General features: G+C 41.7%; 1 protein-coding gene across 2 annotated transcripts; it reads right to left on the bottom strand.

Moving 5' to 3' along the window:
* Window positions 1-4,409: 4,409 nt before the first annotated feature.
* Window positions 4,410-24,623, bottom strand: SERINC3 (serine incorporator 3). 2 transcript variants are annotated; one of them, XM_023756253.1, is made up of 11 exons: window positions 24,441-24,623; window positions 22,060-22,221; window positions 21,303-21,496; window positions 19,586-19,665; window positions 18,821-18,958; window positions 15,236-15,405; window positions 13,950-14,040; window positions 12,283-12,463; window positions 8,744-8,971; window positions 7,931-8,099; window positions 4,410-4,639 (listed from the first exon to the last, which is right to left on the bottom strand). In XM_023756253.1, the coding sequence occupies exons 1-10, from the start codon at window positions 24,477-24,479 to the stop codon at window positions 7,961-7,963; spliced, it is 1,422 nt and encodes a 473-aa protein (XP_023612021.1). In that variant the 5' UTR covers window positions 24,480-24,623; the 3' UTR covers window positions 4,410-4,639; window positions 7,931-7,960. The 2 variants fall into 2 exon arrangements, with proteins under 2 accessions (XP_023612021.1, XP_006091481.1); XM_006091419.3 differs by having other exon boundaries at window positions 4,438-8,099.
* Window positions 24,624-25,415: the final 792 nt, after the last annotated feature.

Raw genomic sequence — 25,415 nt, 5'->3', positions numbered from 1 at the left:
TTGTGGTGACCCCCAACCATAAAATTATTTTCGTTGCTACTTCATAACTGTAATTTTGCTACTGTTATGAATCGTAATGTAAATATCTGATATGCAGGATGTATTTTCAGGGGTCGCGACCCACAGGTTGAGAACCGCTGCCTAGATGCACGTGGCTGGATCCTGTTTTCCGTGGTACACCTGGGCCTTTCCAAGAGGCATGTGTCAGTCACCATTTGGCCCTGCCTTTAAAGAAACAAGTATGTATATCCTGGAACTCAGTGATACCAACCTCCTTTTCGTAGTGAGGGTTAAACTTGAATGGCTTTTGTGAGGGCAGGCAGGTGAGATGACCAGGATCTTGTATGAATTCCATCCCTGAGATTCTGGTGGTATATTGTAAAGCTGGCAGCAGGGAATGGTTAAGTTACTTGGGATTCTGAAATTTTGGTCTCTGGAAATGAATAAAGGGCAGGTTATTGCTGGGTCACTTCTGATGGCCCCTGCCCTCCCAAACCCACGGAATTTCTCTCTTTGTTGTGGATGGGCACACTTTAGTCTGTCCAGCCAGACTGGATGTTTGTTCTGCATTTCAATACTTTAGACTCATCCTGTCAAGAATTTAGCCTTTGCCCAGGCGTCATATTAGTGGTTCATCTCGTGGCTTTTGACCTATTTCCTTTCCTATTCATTCCATGTAAATGATAATGTTAAAGTAACAAGTACTATGCGTTGTGTGTCTGACTTCTCTGTGCACTTATTAGGCCACCAGGCAAGGTGGAAGTGAACAGTGCACCGAAATTCAAAGGCCAGTCTCTTGCAAATAAGCTGTTCATCTTTATAGCACTTTAAAAGTCTGGAGAAGTTGTTGGTAGAAGTTATGTACCTCATTAGTGCCAATTCTAGGGAAAGTTCTTTTCACCATAGATACTAACCCTGGATCCTCTAGGACCTGGCTGAGCTGAAAATGTCAAAATGCACACCCCTGGCTGCCTCCAGTTCCGTCTGACAGTGACGGTGTGACCAGCATTGCTGAAAAGATCTAAACAGGACAAGTGGGGTGGCTAATGTAGGACCCATCTGCCTGGATGGGAAAATTGGTTAGAGGCTTTCCTAGTTCCCAAAGAGATTTTTTAAAAAAGGAGGGGGTGAGAAAAACAGCTAGACAGAGAGAAATGAGTTGCTCAGCCCCAAGTTTCCAAGGTTGAAACTGCATTCCATTCCATTGTCTTTGTCTAGGTGACTCCAATAGGAGTGGCCACGCTCACCTAGAGAAGCATCTCAGAGACCAGGAAGGATGCTGTTCAGGCCTTTGTAATTGAGCCCAGGAGCTGTTTCAGCTTCTGAAAGGAGGGTTTGTCTGCCTGCCTTCTAGAGCTGCTGCTTTGTTTTGGCTCAAAAGAGGGATCCAATAGTTTTGGTACCTGAGGAGTTTGAATCAAGCTGCGAAACCAGGACCTCCCTGGGTGAAAATCAAGGCAGTCTGTGTTCGGCTTCACCAAGCATTTCCAGTTTCCCCAGCAGGGGGATGGGAATGATCAAGGGAGCGCACAGGGAGCCACACTCATTAGTGGAGGTACACAGACCGCACAGCAGTGAACAGCGGAGAACGGAGAACAGGGAGTGCTTTCCTTTAGGAAAAACTCCAGCCCCTTCCACAGGCTCCCGAAAATGAACGTTCCCCACAATTCAGGGTCGTGTGCAGTGTAGGGAAGGCAAAAGAGTAAATCAGGAGACCCGAGTTCCAGCTGTACCGTGGTGTGTGGTTTGGGTGAGCCACTGCATACCCCTGAATCATTCTGTACTAAAACTCTGACTCTGAAACCTCCGTTCCCAGCATCCATCATCCTGCCCCTGCCCCTCACCCCCGCCCCCAGCTGGGTCATTCAGGAAGTACCTAAAACTTACAAATGTAGGTTTAGGTAATATGGGGGTTTTCTTCCTCCTTCCCCCATACTGCTCCACAAAAGTGTGTCTCTTCCTGGAATCCCATTTGGGTAGGCAAAAGTTGTACTCTGTGGCATTATTATAATATCTCACTTTAAAGTTTTCAGCTCTTAAGGTTTTCCTTTGAAAGCTCTTTCATTTAGGAAGCAAAATGATAGCTAATGTGTAAGTGTGGCTGTCCTGTGGCATGAAAGGTGTGGAGATGCCAAACATTGTGACCGTTTGGGAACGACGGCCGTTCTCACACTCCACTCCTCTCCTGGGTACTGGGGTCTGTTAATTTTGTGAATTTCAAGTCATTTTCTTTCTGCTTTCTGGACTCAGAAAAATGGCTTGCTTGAAATGCAAGGAGCAGACATCATCAGTCTGATATTCCTCCTTAGCATTTGCTCCATGGGGAAGCCCAGTGTGATTTGTGGATGAAGATGCTAGTGATGAATTTACTGTTTGCCAATTCGCTGCTTTTCCTTCCATCTCACTGGGCCACGTGTTCAGCTGGACAGCCAGCCAGCTCCCCTCGGGGGTTCTTGCAGATGTGCCTCGCCTCCTGGCACATCAGGTGGGACCTGTTACAAGTGAAATACTTGAAACTTTTCTGGGGCCAACAGCCTCTGACACCACTCTGCTGGGTGGGAGGCGGGCTCTTTCTGACCAGATTGGGGCACCATTCAGCCACTGGTCACATTCCGCACTTCAAACTGAAATTCAGTTTGGCTTTGAGTATAGGGACACATGGTGGTGGACTCATCTACTTCGGTGTTTGTTTTGACCAAAAGTTTATTTTTCTAATGCATTTTCTAAGTCAAAGTGGTGAAAACATGTAATTTTAGTATGCATGACTGAGTCTCCAACAATAAAAATCCCTGTAAGGACGAACGTGTGTGGAGTCCCTTTGTGACAATGGCAGCTTGGATTACAGTTCTGAAGCTTTGTTATTCCTGGTGTGCAGGCCCGGCAGAGCCTCCCTGCAGCGGAGGCAGGTTACTGACAGCACAGTGCGTCCTGCAGACGCAGGGCTGCTGCGCTGGAGATCACGTGCAACTAGAAGATACCGGTGTGCAGAGGAGGGTGGGGCTGATGCCCAGTGGTGCAGTGTGCACATTTTTTGGTTCTCAAGGCCCAGATATACTTTCTGGACCAGCCCTGAATCCTAAGTGATAGCGAACAGTTCCTGAGAGCTCAAGTGGGCTGAGCATGATGGTGTCCTTCACATAGATAATCTCATTTAATTGTCAGGCACCCTTAGTGAAGTGGGATTATTGCCCCTGTGGGATAAATGAGACACAAGTTGAGCATTTTGTCCGAGGACACACAGCTATTCCAGTACAACTGGGATTCAAAGCCAAGGCAGTCAGCCCACTATTTTCTGCTGATGGTGCTAGGCTGTGCACTTCTCTTTTATTCTTACTGTCAGCCCACGCACGGAACACAAAAGGGAGGAACTTTTAGCGTGAGGAAGCATCAGTCTAAAAATCGGCTTTATTTTTTTTTTGGCTTCTTAGAAAATACAAAGCAGAGTGTCTTAACTTCTGACACCCACGTTGTAATGGACACATTATTCTAGAAGCTCCTACAAGTAAACCCAGACTCCTTGGGAGGTCACGGGTACGGCCTGGTCAATGGCCTCTGCATGCTGAGCCGTTCCTCTACCTGTCCCATTTGTTTCTATAGAGGAGCGCGCACTCTGCCCCAGACAAAGCCCAGGCCCTACGGTGGGTCTTGTGTGTTGGTGATGACTCAGCTGAGAAACACTCCTGCAGGATGTCCGTACGTTCTCTGTTGGCTTCTGATGACTCGACAGGTAAGTACTCGCATTGCAACATCGCTCTTCAGGTCATCCTTCCCGGAGGAACCTGTGGAGCTTAAGCTCTGTTTCTCACATCTGGAAAAATGGAGCTAATGGCTCCAACCCTTCTCACCTTATAGCAGTGTTACAAGGTAGTTAGGACGCACTTTATAAGCCACTGGAGTTACTGTCTATGTTATGAGTCAGCATTTTCTTGTTTCTTTTCTAAAATACCTTAGTTTCCCTACTGCCCACTCTTTACATAGTACTGGTTTGGCATTCCTATAATAAATGGCAGCAGATGTTTCACATTATTGCATTTATAGCTGAGTAATAAAATCATTTAAGGTGCCACTTTGCTGGGAAAAAATGTTTTTAACTAAATGTTCACCCTCTTACCTGATAAGGTGCCAGCCACTAGGGATACAGTGACCTAGTAAGATACTAGCTACTGCCTTAGCGGATTACTAACTTTCCTTTATTAATGATGGGTAAGCCTAGAGAGCCAGCTGACTCCCCTGTAGGTTCAAGCAGTCTCTAGTTTATCTTGTCTCCTACATCCTAGTAGGCCAAGGGACAATGGGGCCTAACCGAAGAAAACTAAGTCAGCCTGGGGTTTGTTTCTGTGTAACTGAGGGCAGATCACTAAGTTCTCTAAGCGTTGGTTTGACCCGGAAAAGAGAGAATCACCACCACCTTGCAGGGGTGTGGACAATGCCTGTTCATTGCTTGGTACATGTAGGTATTTATGTGGTAGTCATGACTGTTCTTCACCCGAGGTTACAGGCATCGCATGGTGAGTCACCCAGCAGGACTTAGAACATCACTGAGTAGGTAACACGATGGATACAATAGACCAACACAAAGGAGTAAAGAGATGAAATGCTGCTCCCGTTAGTAAGCACAAGCCTGGTATCTGCCATCCATCTGCAAAGATCAAATGCATGACTCATATTACTGAATACTCATTTTAGCTTAATGTGTAAAAAGAAAAATACAGCCAAGCAAGGACTTGGACCAAAAAGCTGTCCTGGTTTAAATTCAGCCTGAGTTAGGATTGGGTCCAGAACATCAAAAGCACTGACAACCAGGTCCATGGTCATTCTTTGGCAGTACCTTTGGCTGTCAAGAGAAAGTTTTATTTCCCAGCGAAATGAGGACCTTGTAACAACCACCTAGAAAGTAAATAGCCAGGATGGGCCTACAAGCTTTCTCCCAGATGTAACTAGGTCTCCCAGATGTTGCCTTTGATGAATCCCTACAGCATACTGCGGACCTCAAAGCCAGGGCCTGATCGGTAGTCCTGGGAGACAGACAGAGATGGGGCTGTGAGTGGTGATGAAACACTGGGCGACTCATCGGGGTGAGATGACACCATGAGGTCTGACGATTCAGAATACCCCCCTGCTTTACAGTCTGACCCTGGGCTTAGGCAAGATGCCGATGTCTATGCTTGTTTGTGATTCAGCACTCACGTGTGTAATCACTTCAATCTTGGCTAAACTACTTAAAACCATGCACAGCAGGGACACTGCCCCCTAATTTTTAAAGATAATTTGTTATTTTAAATTAAATATCAAAGTTTCTATCGTGATAAAAAATTTTAAAACTTTATTGGACTTTATTAAACCTATGTTACAGTTTATTGCTTTTATTTTGAATTATATAAGGTGGGGAAGGAAGTGTACCATGTTTCTGAAGTTTAGGACCTTTAATGGGTTTAATCTGGGTGGCCCTGCTGTTAAGGAAAGTGGGGTATCTGCTTTACACTGGAAAAGGGCTAAACCTGCCCTGTCTGCCCCCCAAATCCTTTACAACCTTATCTCTGTACCCCAACATTAACCACTGGTTTAAAAGATGGTGGTTCCAACAATTCCTATTATCAAGCCCTGCTTCCCTACCCCCCACACCTGCACCCCAACCGAGTGTGTGCCCTCTATGTTCCCTGTGTTCAATTCTGTAAGAACACCTCAAATCTAGCCTGCACTAGATTTTGGCTGAAAATCTATGACTTTGAATATTGTCCAGTAGCTTTATAGCCCATATTCAGATTACCAGCTACTACCAGAGTGCTTAAGATGGGTTAAGCACTTGACAAAGTAGCTTTACTCTCTAAACAATCTTATGTACTAGGTACTATCTTTTGTTCAAACAAAGAAAACAATGAGGCTCAGGCAGATAGTTATCACCCAGGGTCATAAAGCTTAGTATATCCTCAATAAATATTAGCTGTTTGACAATAGAAAATGGCAAAACTGATGCAAACCCAATCAGACTTCCAAGCAGATGCTCTTAGCCATTCTTGAGGGACCACACCTCCATCCTTCTAACACCCTCTTCCTGCCCCTCATGTACATATCGAACCCAGGTGTTTAAACCAGAATCACTCAGGAATCTACTTCTCCCCCGTATCTAATCACCTGCCAATTTTTAAATTTTAATTACTAAGCAGCTTTGAGCTGTCAATTTCTCTCCATCCTCATGTTTACTTCTGTTTCAAATCTTACATGGAATACCCTGGTCTTCTCTCTCTAAACCCATTCTCTATGTATACAGTGAATGAAGACACAATTTATTCATGCCACTATGAATACGCCCCCCATTGCCCTCAGCGTAAGGTCCAAACTCTTTAGTGTGGTTTATAAAGCCCTTCCTAACCTAGTCCCTGCCCATTTCTCCCCAGTCCAGCTTTACTAAACAAGTCTTAAAAAATCTCCCTGCCCTGACCGGTTTGGCTCAGTGGATGGAGCGTCGGCCTACGGACTGAGGGGTCCCAGGTTCGATTCCGGTCGAGGGCATGTACCTTGGTTTCGGGCACATCCCCATTGAGGGGTGTGCGGGAGGCAGCTGATCGATGTTTCTCTCTCATTGATGTTTCTGGCTCTCTGTCCCTCTCCCTTCCTCTCTGTAAAAATCTCCCTGCCTGTAACATGCAGACTCGTCTACTCTCCAGCAATGCCATCCCGCTTCTCATCTCTTAGCTAAGTCCTAACAATTCTTGGCTTAGACGTCACTTTTTCCAGGAAGCCTACCATGACACCCCCACCTGGGCACCTTTGAATTCCTAAGTCACAGGACTAGTCACACCACATTGTACCAGTTGTCAGCTCATTTTCACCGTCCTGGAAACTGTGAGTCAAGATGGTAGAGCGAGTGTCTGTCATTCTTAAAGCTGTATCCCAGAACCTGAAGACCTCTGTCTCCTTGCCTGCTCCCTCTCCCGAGGGTTCCCGCCAGTCCCTGCCCCTGCCTCTCACCTACCCAAGCATCTTGCCCGGAGAAGGTACCTATTGGTACACTTTTTGAATGAGTTCAAGACTTTACTCACCAGCCCTTAAGTTTTAGAAGGAATAGATGCATTCTGCTGATAAATCTGACTGCCTATATAAGTCTAAAAAATATAGAATGGCTGCTAATTCATAAAAGCTGTTAAAGAAAGGGCCTTAAAAGCGTAAGTCTATTTTAATCAAATACCTTATAGTGCAAATATAGTAAATTCACATGCATTTTACTTTTACATACTCATAACAAAATAATTACATAGACTAAAGTTGCAGTTTTTTCCTAAGTGAGTCCTCATTTTAACCAAACCTACAAAGCATTTATTGAAATTAATGTTCTGGCAAAGCCACATACTTGAATCGAGCAGTGTCAATGCTGTAGTATAAAAAAAAAAAAATGAAGTCTCAAGATGCAGAAGCAGTAGCCCTATCAGCAACCCCTCTTCTGGGGAAGGACCCACACACATACTCCTTCGCCCAATGACTATGATGCTATACCTCTTAAGAGTTTACGGACTGAACAGAATGCTTGTATCAACAAGTAAAGACTTTCACAGAGGAAAACTGTCATAGAAATACATTATTACTTTTTCCCCCTGCTCCTTAAGGATATTGCAATAGAAATATATTAACGATGGCCTCAAATATCCAATATTTTTCTATTTTCTATTTTAAATCAAAGTTATAGGAACCTACAGGTCTTAATAAAGAACTCTCTTCACAGCACAGCTGTAGTTCACTTTACAAGGCAAAAATGCTCCCTTTGCACTATATCCTTAAAAATAAACAATGTACATGTAAATAAAAAATTCAGATCCTGTATCCATCATAATTCACTCTTGCCTTGGGATATACACTTGGATATAGTCAACTTCACAAAGCATTCACTTAATATTTTAGTTGAAGCAAAAGTACAAGGACTTTCAGCAAAGGGAACCTTTATGCGGTGTCCCTGGCACTCAGAGGCTCAGCTGAAGTCTCGATTGGTGAGGACAACTGGAGCCACCAGGGTCCAGGCGTAGAGGAAGAGGCAGACCCAGCTGGAGCTGATCTTGACCCACACAGCTGACCACTTGCTGGTAACATTCTGGAACTCTGCATCAGGGCTAAGAAAACAGAAGGAAGTCAGGAAAAGGAGCCTGAGACCAGCATCGGGCAGCCCCCCAAACAAAGCCAAGAAATTCTCCAGGGAAACTTGGCTGACACTAATCCTTACTAAGGTTCCAGAAGGGACCTGAGGAAACTGCTTTTAGTTTTTATGAGCAGGGAACCCTACTTCTCAAATGGCTTTTAGCTTCTTGCCAGCATGAAGAGCCCTGACTACTCTAATCTTTGGGCAAAGTTCTTCGGGAACATCTGGCTGTTCTAGATATTGGTAAAAGTCTAGATTGAAATGGTCTCCATGAAACTCTCCTTCCTTACCAATCATTACTTTGATCAGAATACTCTATATGACCCTCTCTAGACACAGAGAAAAATTAGAGCAAAGACTGGCTTTATGTCATGATTTTCTCTCTCCAGCACTCAGGTTTGGAAGAGCTCCCCATAATCTGCACTGTAAGAATCCCAACTGGATTTTAAATCCAAGAGGAGAAAAAGTCAAAATTATTTCAGAAAAGAGTCAGCACCAAACACAACTTGTTATATAGGTAAGAGAAGGGGATTCAAAAGTCAGGAAAATGGGTGGAGATTTTAAGGTCGGCCCAAGGAGGCTAAGTGATCCTCCATCTGTGCTGTCTGAGCCTCCTACCTGTACCAGCCCGTCACGGTCATCATGATGTACAAGGAAGCCAGGCAGAGCATCAAGTGGAACATAGCGTAGCTGTACTGAACTCCCTCTTTCTCGTTGTCCATAGCCCGCCGAGGCTGTCCCTCTTCTTCGTCGCTGGCACCATTGGTAGATGTCTCACGGAGGATCACACTTTCACTTCCTGACAGGGTCAGCTTACTTACCTGGCTATTGGTAGACGTGCGGAAGCTAGAAAGTGATCCCAAGGAAAACAAATCAGAAATGGGCATGAAGATGAACTGCTGCCATTGGCTTATATGCATGAAGGTTATTTCTGAACTGCTCCTACTTTGGGGCCTGACGGGCTGAAAGGCCCTGCTTGAAGTTCTGAACTGGTGCCTGCCATCACAAGACAGACAGTACTCTTACCAGTTAGTACTTGATGGTTTAACTGCTTAGGAGTTTCCCCAAACATACTATGCTCTCAATGTCTACTTCCATGACTTCACACATACCTCTCCTATCTTAGAAGGTACCACCCTCCAACCTTCTCCCAGATAACTTACTTATCCTTCAATTCTCTGGCTCTGTGCCATGTCCCCTGGAAATCCTTCTCTGACATCACCCCATCACTAGGCTGGGTTAAATTCCCACAGCTCTTTACGCTTCCCTCTGCCATAGCACTTACCATTCCTGTCTTTCTTGCTATTCACAAAACTCCTTAACAACAATGACCTTAGTCATCTATGCTTTCTGGCACATAACAGATGCTCACTAAAGTTTGTTAAATGACTCAATAACAAAATACATATAAATAAAGGACAAAAACTACATGATCACCTCAAGAGACATAAAATAATGCATTTGACAAAATCCTTTTTAATATGACAAAAGCACTCCAACTAGGAATAGAGGAAATTTTCTCAAAATAATAAAGGGCGTTTATGAAAAACCCAGTGCTAAAATTGTAATAGTGAAAGACTAAAAGCTTTTCTAAGATCAGGAACAAGACAAATACTATATTCTCATTCAAGCTAGAGCAATTAGGCAAGAAAAAGATAATAGGCATTCAGATTGGAAAAAAAGATATAAAATGATCTCTATTAGCAGATGATATGACCTTGTATATGGAAAGTAGTAAGGAATACACACTCTTAGAATCAATAAACAATCTTGCAGGATACAAGATTAATATACAAAAATTAATTCTACTTCTATATATTAGCGATGAACAACCTCAAAGATAAATTAAGAAAAAAATATGTAATACCCTTTGTAATACTTTTAGCAAAAAATAAAAATTAAAAAAAAAATTATACTTATATATTAGCGATGAACAACCACTGAAAGAAATTAAAGACCTAAATGAGACATTCTATGTTCATGGACTAGAAGCCTTAATATTGTTGAGATGATAATAAATTTAAGATTTGTACACCAATAACTATAAACCACTGAAAGAAATTAAAGACCTAAATGAGACATTCTATGTTCATGGACCAGAAGCCTTAATATTGTTGAGATGATAATACTCTCCAAGTCCATGTACAGATTCAACTCAATCCCTTTCAAAATCCCAATTACCTTTTTTATTTTTTGGCAGAAATGGACAGGCTGAACCTAAAATTTACATGGAAATGCAAGGGACTCAGGATAGCCAAAACAATCTTGAAGAAAAAAAAATTTGGATGACTCACACTTCCCAATTTTAAAATTTACTACAAAGCAACAGTAATTAAAGTGGTATTGGCATAAGGATGGACATACATATCAACGAAGTAGAATTATGAGTCAAGAAATAAACCATTACATTTATGGTCAACTGATTTTTGACAAGGATGCCAGGACAAGTCAATGGGGAAAGAATAGTCTTTTCAACAAATGGTCTGGGACAACTGGATATCCACATACAACAGAGTGAAGTTGGACCCCATACCTCAAACCATATACAAAAACAATAAAAAGACACATAAGCCGGTTTAAAACATCCAACTATCCATCAACTGATGAATGGATAGATAAATGAAATGTAGTGTTATCACACAATGAATATTATTTGCAGCAACAGAAAGGAATTAAAGACTGACATATACTACAACATGGATGAACCCTGAACACATACTAAGTGAAAGAAGCCAGTAACAAGACCATATAGTGTATGATTCCACGCATATGAAACGTCTGAAAAGCAAATCTAGAAATAGAAAAGAGATGCCTGTCTGCCGGGCCAGGAGGGTAGGGGGGATGGGGAGTGACTGCTAAGGAGCATGGGTTTTCTCTCTAGGCAAGGAAAATGTTAAAATTGACTGTGGTGATGGTTGCACAACTCTGTGAATATACGAAAAACTACCGAACTGTACGTCTTTAAAGGGTGAATTTTGTGGTATGTGAATTTTATCTTTAAAAAAGAAAAGGCCAAAAGAAAAACAAACAAAAATATGAAAACAAATGAGTATAGCTGTGTTTCACAGAAACTACTAACAAAAATAGGCAGGCAGCCTAGGGCTGCAGTTTGCCAATCCCCACTTTAAGCAATCATTAAAACAAAACAAAACAGGTAAATCTACATATGTTATAGAAAGCTGTCCAGATTATAATGACAAATTCGTATTTTAGAATAGTAAGTGTATTTATATGGCATGTTCCTAATTTATTTACCTTATTTATGTATTTTTAAAGATTTTTATTGATTTTTAGAGAGAGAAAGGAGAGGGAGAAAAACATTGATGTGAGGGCAATACATCAATCAGCTGCCTCATACCCCCACACTGGAGATCAAGCCTGCAATTGGGCCATGTGCCCTGACCAGGAATTGAACCAGCAACCTTTCAGTACAATGGATGACGCCCAACCAACGGAGCCACACTGGTCAGGGCCCTAATTTATTTTTTAAAATTATATTTCAAGTGATATAAATACAATTGTGAATATACCCCAGCCAGGCGACTCAGTTGGTTGGAGCATCATCCTGTACACCAGCGGTTCTCAACCTGTGGGTCGAGACCCCTTTGGCAGTTGAACAACCCTTTCACGGGGGTCGCCTAAGACTATCCTGTATATCAGATATTTACATTACGATTCATAACAGTAGCAACATTACAGTTATGAAGTAGCAACAAAAATAATTTTATGGTTGGGTCACAAAATGAGAAACTGTATTTAAAGGGCCAGAAGGTTGAGAACCACTGCTGTACACCATAAAGGTTGCAGGTTCAATTCCCAGTCAAGGCACATAGCTAGGTTATGGATTTGATCTTGGGTTGGGGCACGTGAAGTTTTTAAAGATAAGCCAACCTATTTTCAGAGCCACTGCTCTAGCTGATTTGTTCCTCCTCCTAAACAAATGAGAAGGTATCTCTTTGTAACGTTGGGAAGAATTATTTGATGAGAGGATTTAATGAGTTTTAAGAAATGGGTAACTGAGGCAAGTCGAGGACTTTTAATAAAGAAGAGTTAGGCTGTTACTAAAAAATTCCTCATACTACTTTTTGAAAGCAAAAAAGCTACTTCACCCATATTAACCTTCATGAGAATCCTGTTCTAAGTATTTTTAAACTTACCTAGAATACACAAGGCATAAAACTAAGGTTAACAGCCCAATAAAATTCCCAGTCTCCAGAAGATGCCCACTCTGCGTTGGTGGAGCAGAGGTAGGGACCAGAGCAGTTGAATTTGCAGGAGCCAAGGTTGGTGCAGTCAGGTGTGTAATGATGCTCCATAGGCTTGGGTTGCAGGAATGATCTGAAAATGGGAAATATTTTATTATCTTTAGTTACAACCCATCCTGTTCCTATAAAGGATTTGAAGGATATGGCTACACATGCAGTCATGACATAAAACATGGGAATGCTATATTTAAAAGAACTTGAAATTCAGCAGTCAGTAACATATCTGTGTTGCAATTAGTGACTTTGTTTTGGAAAAAAAAGAAACAACAATTTGTCAAATTTCACAAACATCAATCTTGATTTTACTGGTTTTGACATTTAATAAATCTTCTTGGTTCTACAATTATGCAAAGGCTTTGAGCATAAGTTTATCCCTAATTTTGTTGTCACATACTGACATAAGAATATAATAAAAGTAAGTTGAGCCTGGCTGGTGTGGCTCAGTGGTTGAGCGTCAACCTATGAACCAGGAGGTCATGGTTCCATTCCTGGTCAGGGCACATGCCTGGGTTGTGGGCTTGATCCCCAGTGTGGGGTGTGTAGGAGGCAGCCGATCAATGATTATCTCTCATCATTGATGTTTCTCTCTCTCTCTCCCTCCCCCTTCCTCTCTAAAATCAATAAAAATATTTTTTTTAAAAAGTTGAGTCAACATTAGAGATTCTGCAATAATTGTTTTCCTTTCAAAGCTACCCACAGAATACTCTATCGAGAAACAACCCTATAACTGCCCAACTGGTGTGGCTCAGTGGTTGAGCACCGACCTATGAACCAGGAGGTCACGGTTCGATTTCCGGGTCAGGGCACATGCCCGGGTTGCAGGCTCGATCTCCAGTTGGGGGCATGCAGGAGGCAGCCAATCAATGATTCTCTCTCATCATTGATGTTTCTATCTCTCTTTCCCTCTCCCTTTCTCTCTGAAATCAACTTAAAAATATTTTTTAAAAAAGAGAGACAACTCTATAATAACTACAAGAGATTTCCTACAGCTGTTTCCTCTAGAGCCCCCGTAACACCAAAGTAAAATACAATTAAAACAATTCTACAAAGAGCCAAGACAATCTTGTCTTTTCTAGCTCTCAACCAATTTGACTTAGTCCAGGGAAAAGCCTAGAACAGCAATTTTCAACTGGTGTACCACAAGAATTTTTAAAACATACAAAATCTGACTATTTAGTAAGGGGCACTAATCTTTTCCCCCTTAGATTGTCAAATAAAAAAAATGACTACAGCCAACATTATAGTCATCAGTGAGAATCGATCAAAATTATACCTATTTTTTTTTTTGTCAGGTCGGCAAAAAATAAAGGTTGGAAATCGACGACCAAGACTAACATAAAGGACTGCAGTTCCTTAGACTGTCAGCTAGGAGTAGCTATGAATACACATGGAGAATAAAACTTGAAAGGCAAGTATCTGCAGTGACATTATACTTTCCAGTGAAGTTTCAGTTTTCTGTTTGTTCATTTGTTTGAATCTGCTCTAGCTTTACTTTTTACTCTACCAAAGGAATAATTTCCTACTTTCATCAAATGAATGTGTTATTGCCATTCTCTTACCAGGCTCATTAGTCAGGGCTGACCATGTAAGGTATATGGTGTAGAGTGTGATGATGGAGGACTGCAGGAGGCCAGAACGAGGATGGTGTTCCTATAGAATCAAAAAGAAAACAATGCCACAGGGATTGCAAGGGCTGACATTCTAAAACTTGGTGTACTTCTCTGGGATCCACTGAACTGTTATTCACTAAGAACCTTCTGATGTTGAAAAGATGACAAGTAACCTTTCAGTTTGAGCTAGCTTGAAAAAGAACCCAGGAAGAGGAAGCATATATTCTTGGTTCTCAAGGCATTTCATAATCCTGGAAATTCCTGTTTATCACACAAAGGCTTCGATTTATTAGTCTCTTAGTGTAGAGGAATCTAAACTCAGCTTTGCCACTAACTAGCGGGGTAACCCATCATCTCTCTGGAACTTCACTTTCCTCATTTTTAAAAAGAGGGGTGATGTCTAGATGTTCTTTTCACATCCTATATAATAAAAAGCTAATATGCAAATCAACCGAACAGCGGAACGACCGGTCGCTATGACAAGCACTGACCACCAGGGTGCAGACGCTCAACGTAGGAGCTGCCCCCTGGTGGTCAGTACGCTCCCATAGGGGGAGCGCTGCTCAGCCAGAAGCCGGGTTCACGGCTGGCGAGTGCGAGTGCAGTGACGGAGGCGGGAGCCTCTCCCACCTCCATGGCAGCTCTAGGGACACCTTGGGGGATGTCCTACTGCCAGCTTAGGCCTGCTCCTGCGTGGGGAGTGGGCCTAAGCCAGCAGTTGGACATCCCCCGAAGGGTCCCGGACTATAAGAGGGTGCAGGCTGGGCTTAGGGACACCCCCCTGCTGCCACTGCACGACTGTCGTGCACCAGGCCTCTAGTTTCATATATAAAACTCCATTAATTTTTAAAAGTATGTTATTTAAGTGATAAAACTTAGGCGCATGAGTTTTGTTTTTAAGTATTAAAAATCAATTCTTTTTTCTAGTTTAATCCCCCTAAAATATCTTGGCTAATGATTCATAAGAATCATTCTCAAGTTGTAAACAATCTTATGAAATTATAAATTCTCAAGTTGCTTAGGTTTTCTTAAATGATAAGAAAATTATTCATTTAATTATACTACAGGCAACTCAATGGCACATTTTATAATTACTAAGTTATAATTATGAAGACTTTATCATAATATGGAGAAATGTTTAACTTGGACATAAATTCATATAGGAGGTTACCTAGGTTTCAAGTTTAGCATTAATTAAAAATCCCACAGGAGGAAGAAGCAGAAAACCACCATACCTGAATTTTTGGATGAATGGATATAATAGAAACCACAACACAAAGGATCAGATTAATACTGATAAAGAACTTGTTCTCTGTGCAGCCATCTGGTTTGGTGTAGTATATGTAGAGCAAACTGACAAAGAGGATTGAAGAGATATACAGGATGCTTGTGGCAGATAGTAAAACTGAAAAGAAAAAAACAACAACATATGAATACCCCCAATCTTAACAAACTTTTATAAATGAAGACCAATTTTCTTCTCCGTATAAAAATAAAGAGACATTATTTCACTTTTATGATGGTTACTAATTTACAGTGAATTGACAGAAGCCCTAAGGTTGAAGTTTTAGATTGTGTTCGAGTTGGCTCAATGTTAAATTACAAAATCCACCAAACAACTGAATTCACTTCCTGGATTACCTAACTTGAGTTCATAGGTTGAAAAACCAGACATCTGATCATTCTAACCAGAGTAAATTCTAACTAAATACAAAATATTGTTCATTATAAGCTTTTCTTAGGAACCTAAAAAGATCTCTTAGCCTTCAAAATGTCCCAGTTCACAGCAAGCTCAGTGCCAGGGATGGTGTTAACACTAAACAGAACAGACAGGCATCTTTTGTGGTAGTTTTTCCTCTGTAGCCGCTGGCTACATAAACCTGTTTATCACAACATGACCACATCAGCGGGATGATCGATCAATCGGGGGGGCTCCATGATCGCCCCACAGAGGGAGGCCCAGGCCACCGACCAGTGGGCTGCGGCAGGTGCGCGGGGCCTCCCTCTGTGGGGCAATCCATCTCGGAGCCCTGGCTGGGTGGGTGGGGCCTACCTCTTTGGGGCAATTGATTACAGGGCTCCTGGACTATGAGAGGGCACAGGCCGGGCTGAGGGACACCCCCCATCCCCAAGTGCATGAATTTCGTACACTGGGCCTCTAGTGTTACTATAAAATAATGATGTACATTAGGTTACTAGCAGAGTTCTTAATGCTTTTCTATCTGAACATACAAGATTTCTCTACTTTTAGTTTCTCCAAAGTAGGGCAAATCTACAATTCATTATTAAACTCTCCTATAGTTGGAGTGATCCAAAATGAATTATACAAAACAGAAGTAAATAGGTAAAAAAAAAAAAAAGAAAGAAAGAAAGAAATTTTATTAGTTAGGAAGAAGGAAAAGTTTCAGGATTCCCAATCCATAATGATAGACAATTTAAAAAAATATTTTTCTGCACTAAATAGACATTACAGTTTAAGTGACCAATAACAGGGCAATGGTTAAATGAATTATGGTATACCATGCCATGGAACATCAGGAATTGTATGGATTGAAATACCATGCAACTGTTAAATGAGTAAGACATACCTCTATGTTCACTGATAGGAAAGAATATTCATCATACAGTAAGTGAAAAGAGCAGCCCTAGTCAGTTTTGTTCAGTGGATAGAGCGTCGGCCTGCGGACTGAAAGGTCCCCGGTTCGATTCCGCCCAAGGGCACATGCCTGGGTTGCAGGCTCAGTCCCCAGTAGGGGATGTGCAGGAGGCAGCCGATCAATGATTCTCTCTCATTATTGATGTTTCTATCTCTCTCTCCCTCTCCCTTCCTCTCTGAAATCAATAAATATATTTAAAAAATAAAAAGAGCTGGGGCCGGTTTGGCTCAGTGGATAGAGCGTCGGCCTGTGGACTGAAGGGTCCCAGGTTCGATTCCGGTCAAGGGCATGTGCCTGGGTTGTGGGCGCATCCCCAGTGGGGGATGTGCGGGAGGCAGCTGATCAATGTTTCTCTCTCATCGATGTTTCTGACTCTCTGTCTCTCTCCCTTCCTCTCTGTGAAAAATCAATAAAATATATTTTAAAAAAATAAAAAAGAAAAAGAAAAACTTTCTGTATTAAAGGTTACCAAAATTTAAAAAAAAAGAAAAGAGTAAGTCATAGAACAATATATAGTATAAACCTATTTACATTTAAACATAACTGAATTCATTCTTATCCAGTTGGTGCTGTTTATATTATCTGTGCTACTCCCTTCCGGTGGTTACATCTGGAGAGGAAAGTGGGTTGTTGCAAGTTGGTAGAGTTGCATGTTTTATTCTTTATAAAACTCTACCATTTGTGTTTATAGTAAAAATGGTACTATTTTTTTATTTTTCAGTTTAAAAAGAAGCATCCTAACTATATAAGATGAAAAGAAAACTAGACAATTTGATAACATGTGCTAAAAATATTAAAAATATCCATACCCTTTCACTCTTCTACTTCTGGGAATTTATTCTAAGGAAATAATCAGAAATGTACTCAGAAATATGTTATTAGGTATTTACTGCTGTACTGTAGCCAAACTTATTCACAAGCTGTGGGAAACCACCTATTATCCTCTCTAGCTGAGAGGTGTGGACAAGGAGCCCAGAAGGCTGATGACCCTTGAGCCCTGGCAAAAGTCAGAGCTATGCACCCACTGTTTAGTGGAGACAATGGTAGCTGAAGCAACTTCCCCACCAGATAGTCTGTAAATCCTTACTGATAAGATTGTCTGCCTGTTACTGGAACTTGCCAGCCTACGGGCTATAGGTGTGTCCCAAACTGAATAAAAGGATGGCGAGGCCTGAGCAGAGGCAGAGTCCATCTTCTTGCATTGGGCTCTCACCTGGCCCTCCAATTTCCAAATTATTATTTCTTATCTCGTCTTTTTCATTTGTGTGCGGCCCCTTCTCCAGATCCCGAACCCTGAACCACGTGGGACATGGGTCATTCACAACAAGCTTATTTCTAAGTTTTTAAAATGGTCAAACTATAAACTATTTGAATATATATTACATTTAAAAAATAAATAAGACACATATTTTTCAATGACTTTTTCCTATACATAGAAGATATACATGTAGACTAATGTGTTAACAGTGAATAATAATTACTGGGGACTTAGATTTGGGGTAATTTTCTTTTTTGTGATTTTTGATTTTCAAGCTCTTGACACACAGCATCTATTATTTTATAATGGGGGGGGGGTGAGGTGGAGTAGGGCAAGCAATCTCAACCATTATTTTTAAAACTAAAATACAGCTGGGTCATTGTTCCTAATAAGTGAAGGGCTATAAAGTCCCTCCCCATTATTACAGGCTATAAATTATGTTCCCAACTTAAAAATTTTAAGTACCCTTTTTCCACCAAAAGGATTTTACAAGAGGTATGGGGTCATACTCTGAATAAAGCAGTAAGTATTGTTCACTTTCTTCTGCCTATGTTGGCAGATGTCCCATATGCAGAATGAATCTGAGTCCCCTTGTCCAGGGAAACAAGAAAATACAAACCAGAACTATGTCAGTAAATACAATTTCCCCCCTTATATAAATGCATGTAGTTACATTACAAATCTCAAAATAAATGAATTGGGGGAATCCAATGATTTATATTATCTGTGCTACTCCCTTCCAGTAATGCATATAATTCAGAATTAACTCAATGGGAAAGTATAGTTTTTAAAAGTCAGCTCGACCCTGAAAGTTTGTACATTTAAATCAATGGATGTTTTTCTTGTTTGCCCTGTTTCATGTAGCATAATGCAGTGTGGCTCTCATAGTTGAGTTAGATACTTACCAGCATACCAGCACCTTGGGTTTCCTTCTTCCATTCGATTTACACATGATTCATTCACAGAGTGAGCCATGTCTACCAACAGCACCAGCTGGATAAGAATGAAGATAGAGGCCCCAAGCATGCCAATAACAAACCAGACTACGAATCAAAAGAACAAAGTTATTCTTTACCATACAAGTAACATTTCACAATGTTGCTAACATTCTAAAAAGATTTCAATTCAAGTAAGAGATAAGTGGTAAAAACATATTCTGTCTCCAGCAGTTCAGCAAGATTACTCCAATTCCAAAATCAAAGGCATTGTCTGAGAAGTGTTCTGTGGGCTTCAGATCTTTTAAAACTTGTTTTATCTTGTGCCAAAGGGAGCCTAGGATCTAACATTCCAAATGCTACTATAAGCCTTTTCCCTTTACAGGGAGGAAAAAATCATAGTGGAAATCCACATGTTACTCAATGCCATAGTAAGGAAGGAGGCTAAGACGGGTGGCAGAGCACATGAGTTATAAGTCCTTATGGTGACAAGCTCTCTGATAAACTGAGTATTGTCAAGTAAGAAGATAGACGTTAAAATATTGACAAACAATTAACATATGGTTCCAGAACAGCTGAGAAGTGACCTGAATGCCTTAATATCTTAATATTAGTACCAAGTCAAATTATTGGACACTACCTCCTTTGTCAGTTCTGCAAAATCAATACTGAAAACATAGTTTTAACTTAATCATATAGAGTCTGTATATCTTATAATTAAATAGTGAGCCATACCTGTGGTGAAATAACCCCCAGGAATGTAGAAAGATCCAACCATGATACCAACAATGGCAGCAATTTTGAAGAACCAAAACCTATTAAAATATTTAAAAACGCATTTATGAAATGCTAATTTTCACCCTAATAGTGAGAAAATGAATTTCTAAAATGCAAAAATAAAGCCTTAGTAGCATTTCCAACATGACTTGACTTAGATCTTCATTTGATCTGAGGCTACTTCATTCAGTACTTCACACAATTTAAGAATAAACAGCACAGGGAACAGATCATTCACATTAAGAGGAACATGTATCCTTAGTTTCCCTACTTTGAGCACTTAAAGATAGGACTTTTTCTAGAATTCTGAAGTGTTCTAGATAAACAATGTTAGCTAAATATAGGGCAATTAACTATTCGGTGTGGGGAAAAGTTATTTCCCAACCCTTCTTTTACAACATAGGATATAAGGGCCTTGCTCACAATTACACAGCTCGTCACTGGCAAAGCCAAGACCAAACCTGGCTTTTAGTCCATGATCTTTAAAGACTCTTTGTATGGCAGAGTGAAACAAATCAGACTTTGGAGCTGGACAGACCTGAGTTTCAATCTCAGCTCCAACCCTCATTGGCTGAGATCTCAAGCAATTTATATAACCTCTCTCAAATTTAGTTATTGCATCTATAAAAAGGAGATAATTTACTTATAAAGTTTACAAAACTCCCTTTACTCTTCAAACGAGAATTAGGGGAACTAGGGGCCAGGAACAGAAAGAAACAGAGTAAGTAAATCAGTAGCTCAAATATATCCACTGTTTATCTTTCTGAATACTATCCTATATAATAAAAGCATAGTATGCAAATTGTCCCCTGACCAGAGTTCTTCCGGGAGTTTGACCAGGGGGCGCCTGGCCAGCCAGGGGAAGGGAGGGAGGCCTCAGCCGGTGGCGGCAGGCGGCCGGGGGGAAGGGAGGGAGTACCTGGCCAGCAGCCACTAGGGACCCTACTAGTGCACGAATTCTGTGCACTGGGCCTCTAGTTTAAATATAACATGCACATCTTATCTTTTAACAATAGAAAGGAAAATAAATAAATACCTTTGTTTATGTGGTACCTAGCACAGTGCTTGAACTATTTCACAAGTGTTCAATAAAATCTAGAAACTTGAAACAATAGGCCTGGGGCGGGGGACAGAGGTGGGACAGAAGGAGTCAATCAATGGGGGGGGAAGGGGGACACATATAAATACTTCAACAATAAAGATTTAATTAAAAAAAAAAAAAAGATAAGCCAGCTGGTGTGGCTCAATGGTTGAGTACCAACCCATGAACCAGGAGGTCACAGTTTGATTCCTGGTCAGGGCACATGCTGGGCTTGCAGGTTCAATTCTCAGGGGCCTGCAGAAAGGCAGCCGATCAATGATTCTCTCTCATCAATGATTCTCTCTCATCGTTGTTGTTTCTCTCTCCCTCTCTCCCTTCCCATATCTGAAATCAATAAAAACATATTTTAAAAAAAAAGATAAGACTCTCCTCATCCCCTCTACCTCCTCCAATGCTACAGGTCTCCAACTGAAAATGACACTGAAACAATTTCACATGTACAATAGGTCAGACATACATCTGGGCCACTGATTTACATACTCTACTGCTCCCATCAGAATGGCAACATTAACTGCTGAATGCGAAGGTCCACACCATAATATAACAAAGTAATAATAAATAAATCTTACATACCCATTGTGTATTGCTGCTCTGGGATCTTTACTTGTTTTTACTTTTAACATGAGTAGATAAAAGGCAAAGAAAAAGATGGCCAAGGCAAAGCTGATCCGATATACAGCTTTGAAACCGACCTGCACATTACAATCTGTATCAGCCTTTATATCGGCCACCTTGATTTTAAATCCCCCTTCACAGAATCCAGGAATCTGGAAAAAATAATGTCAATGTTATGGGAACACCCACATTTAAACAGAGATTCCACCCCACCATAGGAAAGCCTGAATTTACGAAACTGACTACTTCAACAACTGCAAGACCATCCTGTGGGATTATTCTCTATGTCTTCCAATCATTTATCATCTTGTCACCAGAGTATAAACAACTTGCATTTTGGAAATAAAAGTGCAGTGCTCTCTTCTTTGCGCTTCTCTGCTGATGAGGTTATTTCCCATTATCCCAGGAATTTTCATGCTACAACTCACTCCTTTCAAAGGCCTGGATCAGTTTAAATGTTTAAGTTTTAGGGCCACCCTTTTAATATCTGTTGCCTCTCTCGGTTGTTAGACTAGAACCTGAAGATGTTCACTTAAACTTCCTTTATTTCTGGGAAAGGACTAATCCCTTCATATTCTGTATCTTTACTATATCCCAAATTACAATGAATTTGATTGACTTTCGTAAGTGAAGAAATAAGAATATTAATGTCAACTAAAATTTTGCAGAATATAAAAATAATCAGTACATTAAGGGTTCTGTTACTTCTACTAACCTTCTTCAGCTGATTTTTTACCCCTTCCGTTTGCATGATGCAGGATACAATCGTGCCCAGGATGAGAATAGAAGCATAAATGAGGCGAGTCACAGTGGAATTCTTACTGTTGGGACAGCAACCGCATAGCAAACACGATGCACCACCACAAAGGCATGGAACCTGTAATAAGCACATATGGCCGTCTGAGAGTTTTCAGTGGACTCCTTCCTGACATAGGTATCGCAGAATAGAAAACGAAGCAAGCCAGACTTTGACAGTTCTAACAGAGAATTACAACTGGGAGGAAGTGGTTAAAAGCGTGGGCTCTGAAGTCAATGTTATTTCTGCCACTTTATCTCAGCAAACCTTTTTCTCCATCTGTAACATAGACTCTAACAGAATCTTCCTCCCTCAGACATTACTGTATTAAATAAGCACTCAACACAGTACCTAAAACATAGTAAGAGCCCAATAAATTTTATTTATATTCACACAGGTATCATATTATCTTTAAAAACAACATATCTTAATGAGAAAAATATAAACCTAACTGCACTTGCTATTTACCAAGAACCCTCGTTACCAAATTTGATATTACAAGCAACATTATATGGAAACCCTTATGAATAACTAGAGGCCCAATGCACGAAATTCATGCAAGAGTAGGCCTTCCTTCCCCCGCCTGTCCGCATCGGCTTCCCTCTGGCACCCGGGACCCGGGCTTCCCTCGCAGCCTGACAGCCTGACTTCGTAGGGAAGGACATCCAGTCAAATTAGCATATTACGCTTTTATTATTATAGATGATAGCAAGAGTCATTATGCTCTATTCAAGAGTAACCTGGAGCCCTGGTCAGTGTGGCTCAGTTGGTTGGAGTGTCCTCCAGAACACCAAGAGTTAGTGGGTTCAATTCCCAGTCAGTTTGCATATGGGAGGCAACTGATAGATGTTTCTCTCTCATATCGATGTTTTTTTTCTCTCTCTCCCTCCCTTCCTCTCTCTAAAATCAATAAAAATAATTAAATACATAAATAAATAGTAACCTGGAGATTCCTCAAAAAGTTAAACATAGAATTACCATAAGACGCAATAATTTGAGTTCATCACTGAGCAACTGTGTGTGAATGTTTGTTTTGCAGGCATAGATAAACTCTTTCTTTCTCTTGCTAATCTGTTTTTTTGTCACAGGTCCCTACCTACCAACCAAGGGTGGAAGAAAAGTTTTTACTCCCCTATTTTATAAATAGTGAGTTTAACCCACGTGTGGATTATAAAAATCAACTGACCAGAATTTTTTTAATGTGATAGAAAAATTGTACAGCAGATGGTAAAGGTAAGATTTCATGAAACTTGTGTCTACATGGATGTATTAACTCAACTATGTAAAATTTATTTACTTTGGGTCAAAATAAAAAAAAAATTGGAAAGCCACTGCTCTCACAAGGAACCTACCCTTTTTAAGATCCACAATCTTTTTAAAAATATATTTTTATTTATTTCAGAGAGGAAGGGGGAGGGAGTGAGAGATAGAAACATCAATGATGAGAGAGAATCATCACTGCCTCCTGGGGATCGAACCCGCAATCCGGTATCAAACCGTGATCTCCTGGTTCATAGGTCCACACTCAACATGGGGACGGGAGGGAGAGGGCACGGAGGTGGCCCTAAGAAATGGTAGTGGAATGAGCCCAGACAGTCCTCTGAAGTGAGTATACGAGGGAACTCCGCATATTCTATTCTACAGGTCCTAAAATCCCCTTTTTAAAATATGGAGTTTACAATCTACAATTCAACTGTATTATCCCACAACAGCTTTCCAGGCGAGGGATGCTGGCGTTATTATCCTCGTCTTACGATACAAGGTACCAAAGTTCAGACGGTGGCTTCCAATTTTGAATAATAATTACAAGGCCTTCTTCCCCTTGCACCAGAACTGCACAGGCCTCGGTTAAACCCACAGCTCTGCCACATACTCTGTAGCTTTGGCAAATCCCGCGCTACAGGATAAAAAGAGTCTTCAAACCACGCAAATTAAATGGCGCCACCTTAAGAAGGTGCTTCGAAATGAACCCGAGAGCTCCCGCATTGGGAGCTCATTCCTCGGTCCTATTCCAGCGGCTGGTGAACCCGGAGGCCGGAAGGCTCCTGGGGGCGGGGCAACGGAAATTGTAAACAATGGCGGCCTGGTCTCCTACGCTCATCAAACGCGGAAAGTGAGCCGTCTGCTCCCGATCGCGGATTTTGGCCTGGACTCTTGGATACTCTCCGCAGCTCAGGGCCGGTCCCTCCAATTCCCAGGCGTCTGCAGCCGAGGCCCGTTCGGGTCTGCTCTCGGGGCTCACTAACGCCCCCCCTCGTCCAAACCACAGGTCAGACCGAGACACTAGCCCAGGAACTCACCCAGCTGGCCAGGGAGCAGACGCCCAGCACAGCTCCCATGGTGACGCCGGCGATGGAAGCGGCGGATCCGGAGGCTTCTCGCGCGGGGTTACTGCCAGTTGAGGTGTCTCCTCAGAAACACCAAGGTTTCTCAAGCCGGAAACGCGCGGCCAGCGTCATTGCGTGGCCCCGCCCACCGCCCTCGGCCGCGGCTCAGAAGGCACCTGTCATTGGTAGAGAAAGAAGGCGGGGCTAAATCCTCACCAACTGAGGGAGGAGGCGGGGCTAAGCCTGCCAGCGCTTTAGGATTGTGGAGGCTTGATTTCTTCACCTCATTTGTATTCACTGGGAGCCCATTATGTGTCAACATCTGGGATACTGAAGTTGTTAGGGGCAGAAATAGAATATTAGAAATTGACTATAATTATAAGAAATATTAATCATGCTCTGTTAACCGTGATTGTTCTTTTCTGATTAGACAAAGCACAGTCTAACCTCGCTGAGAATTGTACGCCCTGGGACATGGGAGCTAACATCGGAATGCAGTCTGTCCTCCTTCGGAGAACTGCCTATCATTATGGAAAGATTTACAACCTCGTGGCACCTAGTCCTGGAGGCACCTGCTCTTTACAACCCCCCCGCCCCTACTGCCTGTAATCTGGCTGGCGCCGCTTTCCGTAACTCTGCACGCCCCCCCCCACCCCCCCACCCCTACATGACTTGTAACCTGTAATGATTGTCCCATGCTCATTTTCCCATATCTGTAATTCCTAATTCTCCACGTAATCTTGTCCTTCTACCCAATATAAGCAGTTGCCTTATGGTGGGGTGCAGAGCAGATTTTTGTGGCTGACCTACTGCTCTCCCATACTGCTGGCATTATTGGAATAAACGCTCATACTGTGATGAATTGAATGTCAGTAAAAAATTTTAACAAGGATGGGGTCAAGGATAGGTAACCAGGCATAACTCCAAGTCTCCCACTCCCAGACATCG

This window comes from Myotis lucifugus, unplaced genomic scaffold (assembly GCF_000147115.1).
Source record: "Myotis lucifugus unplaced genomic scaffold, Myoluc2.0 scaffold_90, whole genome shotgun sequence".
Lineage (NCBI taxonomy): Eukaryota > Metazoa > Chordata > Mammalia > Chiroptera > Vespertilionidae > Myotis > Myotis lucifugus.
This window is presented reverse-complemented; position numbering and strand designations above follow the sequence as displayed.

Excerpts from the sequence above, each read along its gene's own strand:
- SERINC3 (XM_023756253.1), bottom strand. The coding sequence starts at position 24,479 with ATGGGAGCTGTGCTGGGCGTCTGCTCCCTGGCCAGCTGG. Across the intron at positions 19,666-21,302 it reads AGAGCAGCAATACACAATGG|GTTTTGGTTCTTCAAAATTG; the intron begins GTATGTAAGATT and ends ATATTTTAATAG. Across the intron at positions 18,959-19,585 it reads TGGGGGTTATTTCACCACAG|TCTGGTTTGTTATTGGCATG; the intron begins GTATGGCTCACT and ends TTTGATTCGTAG.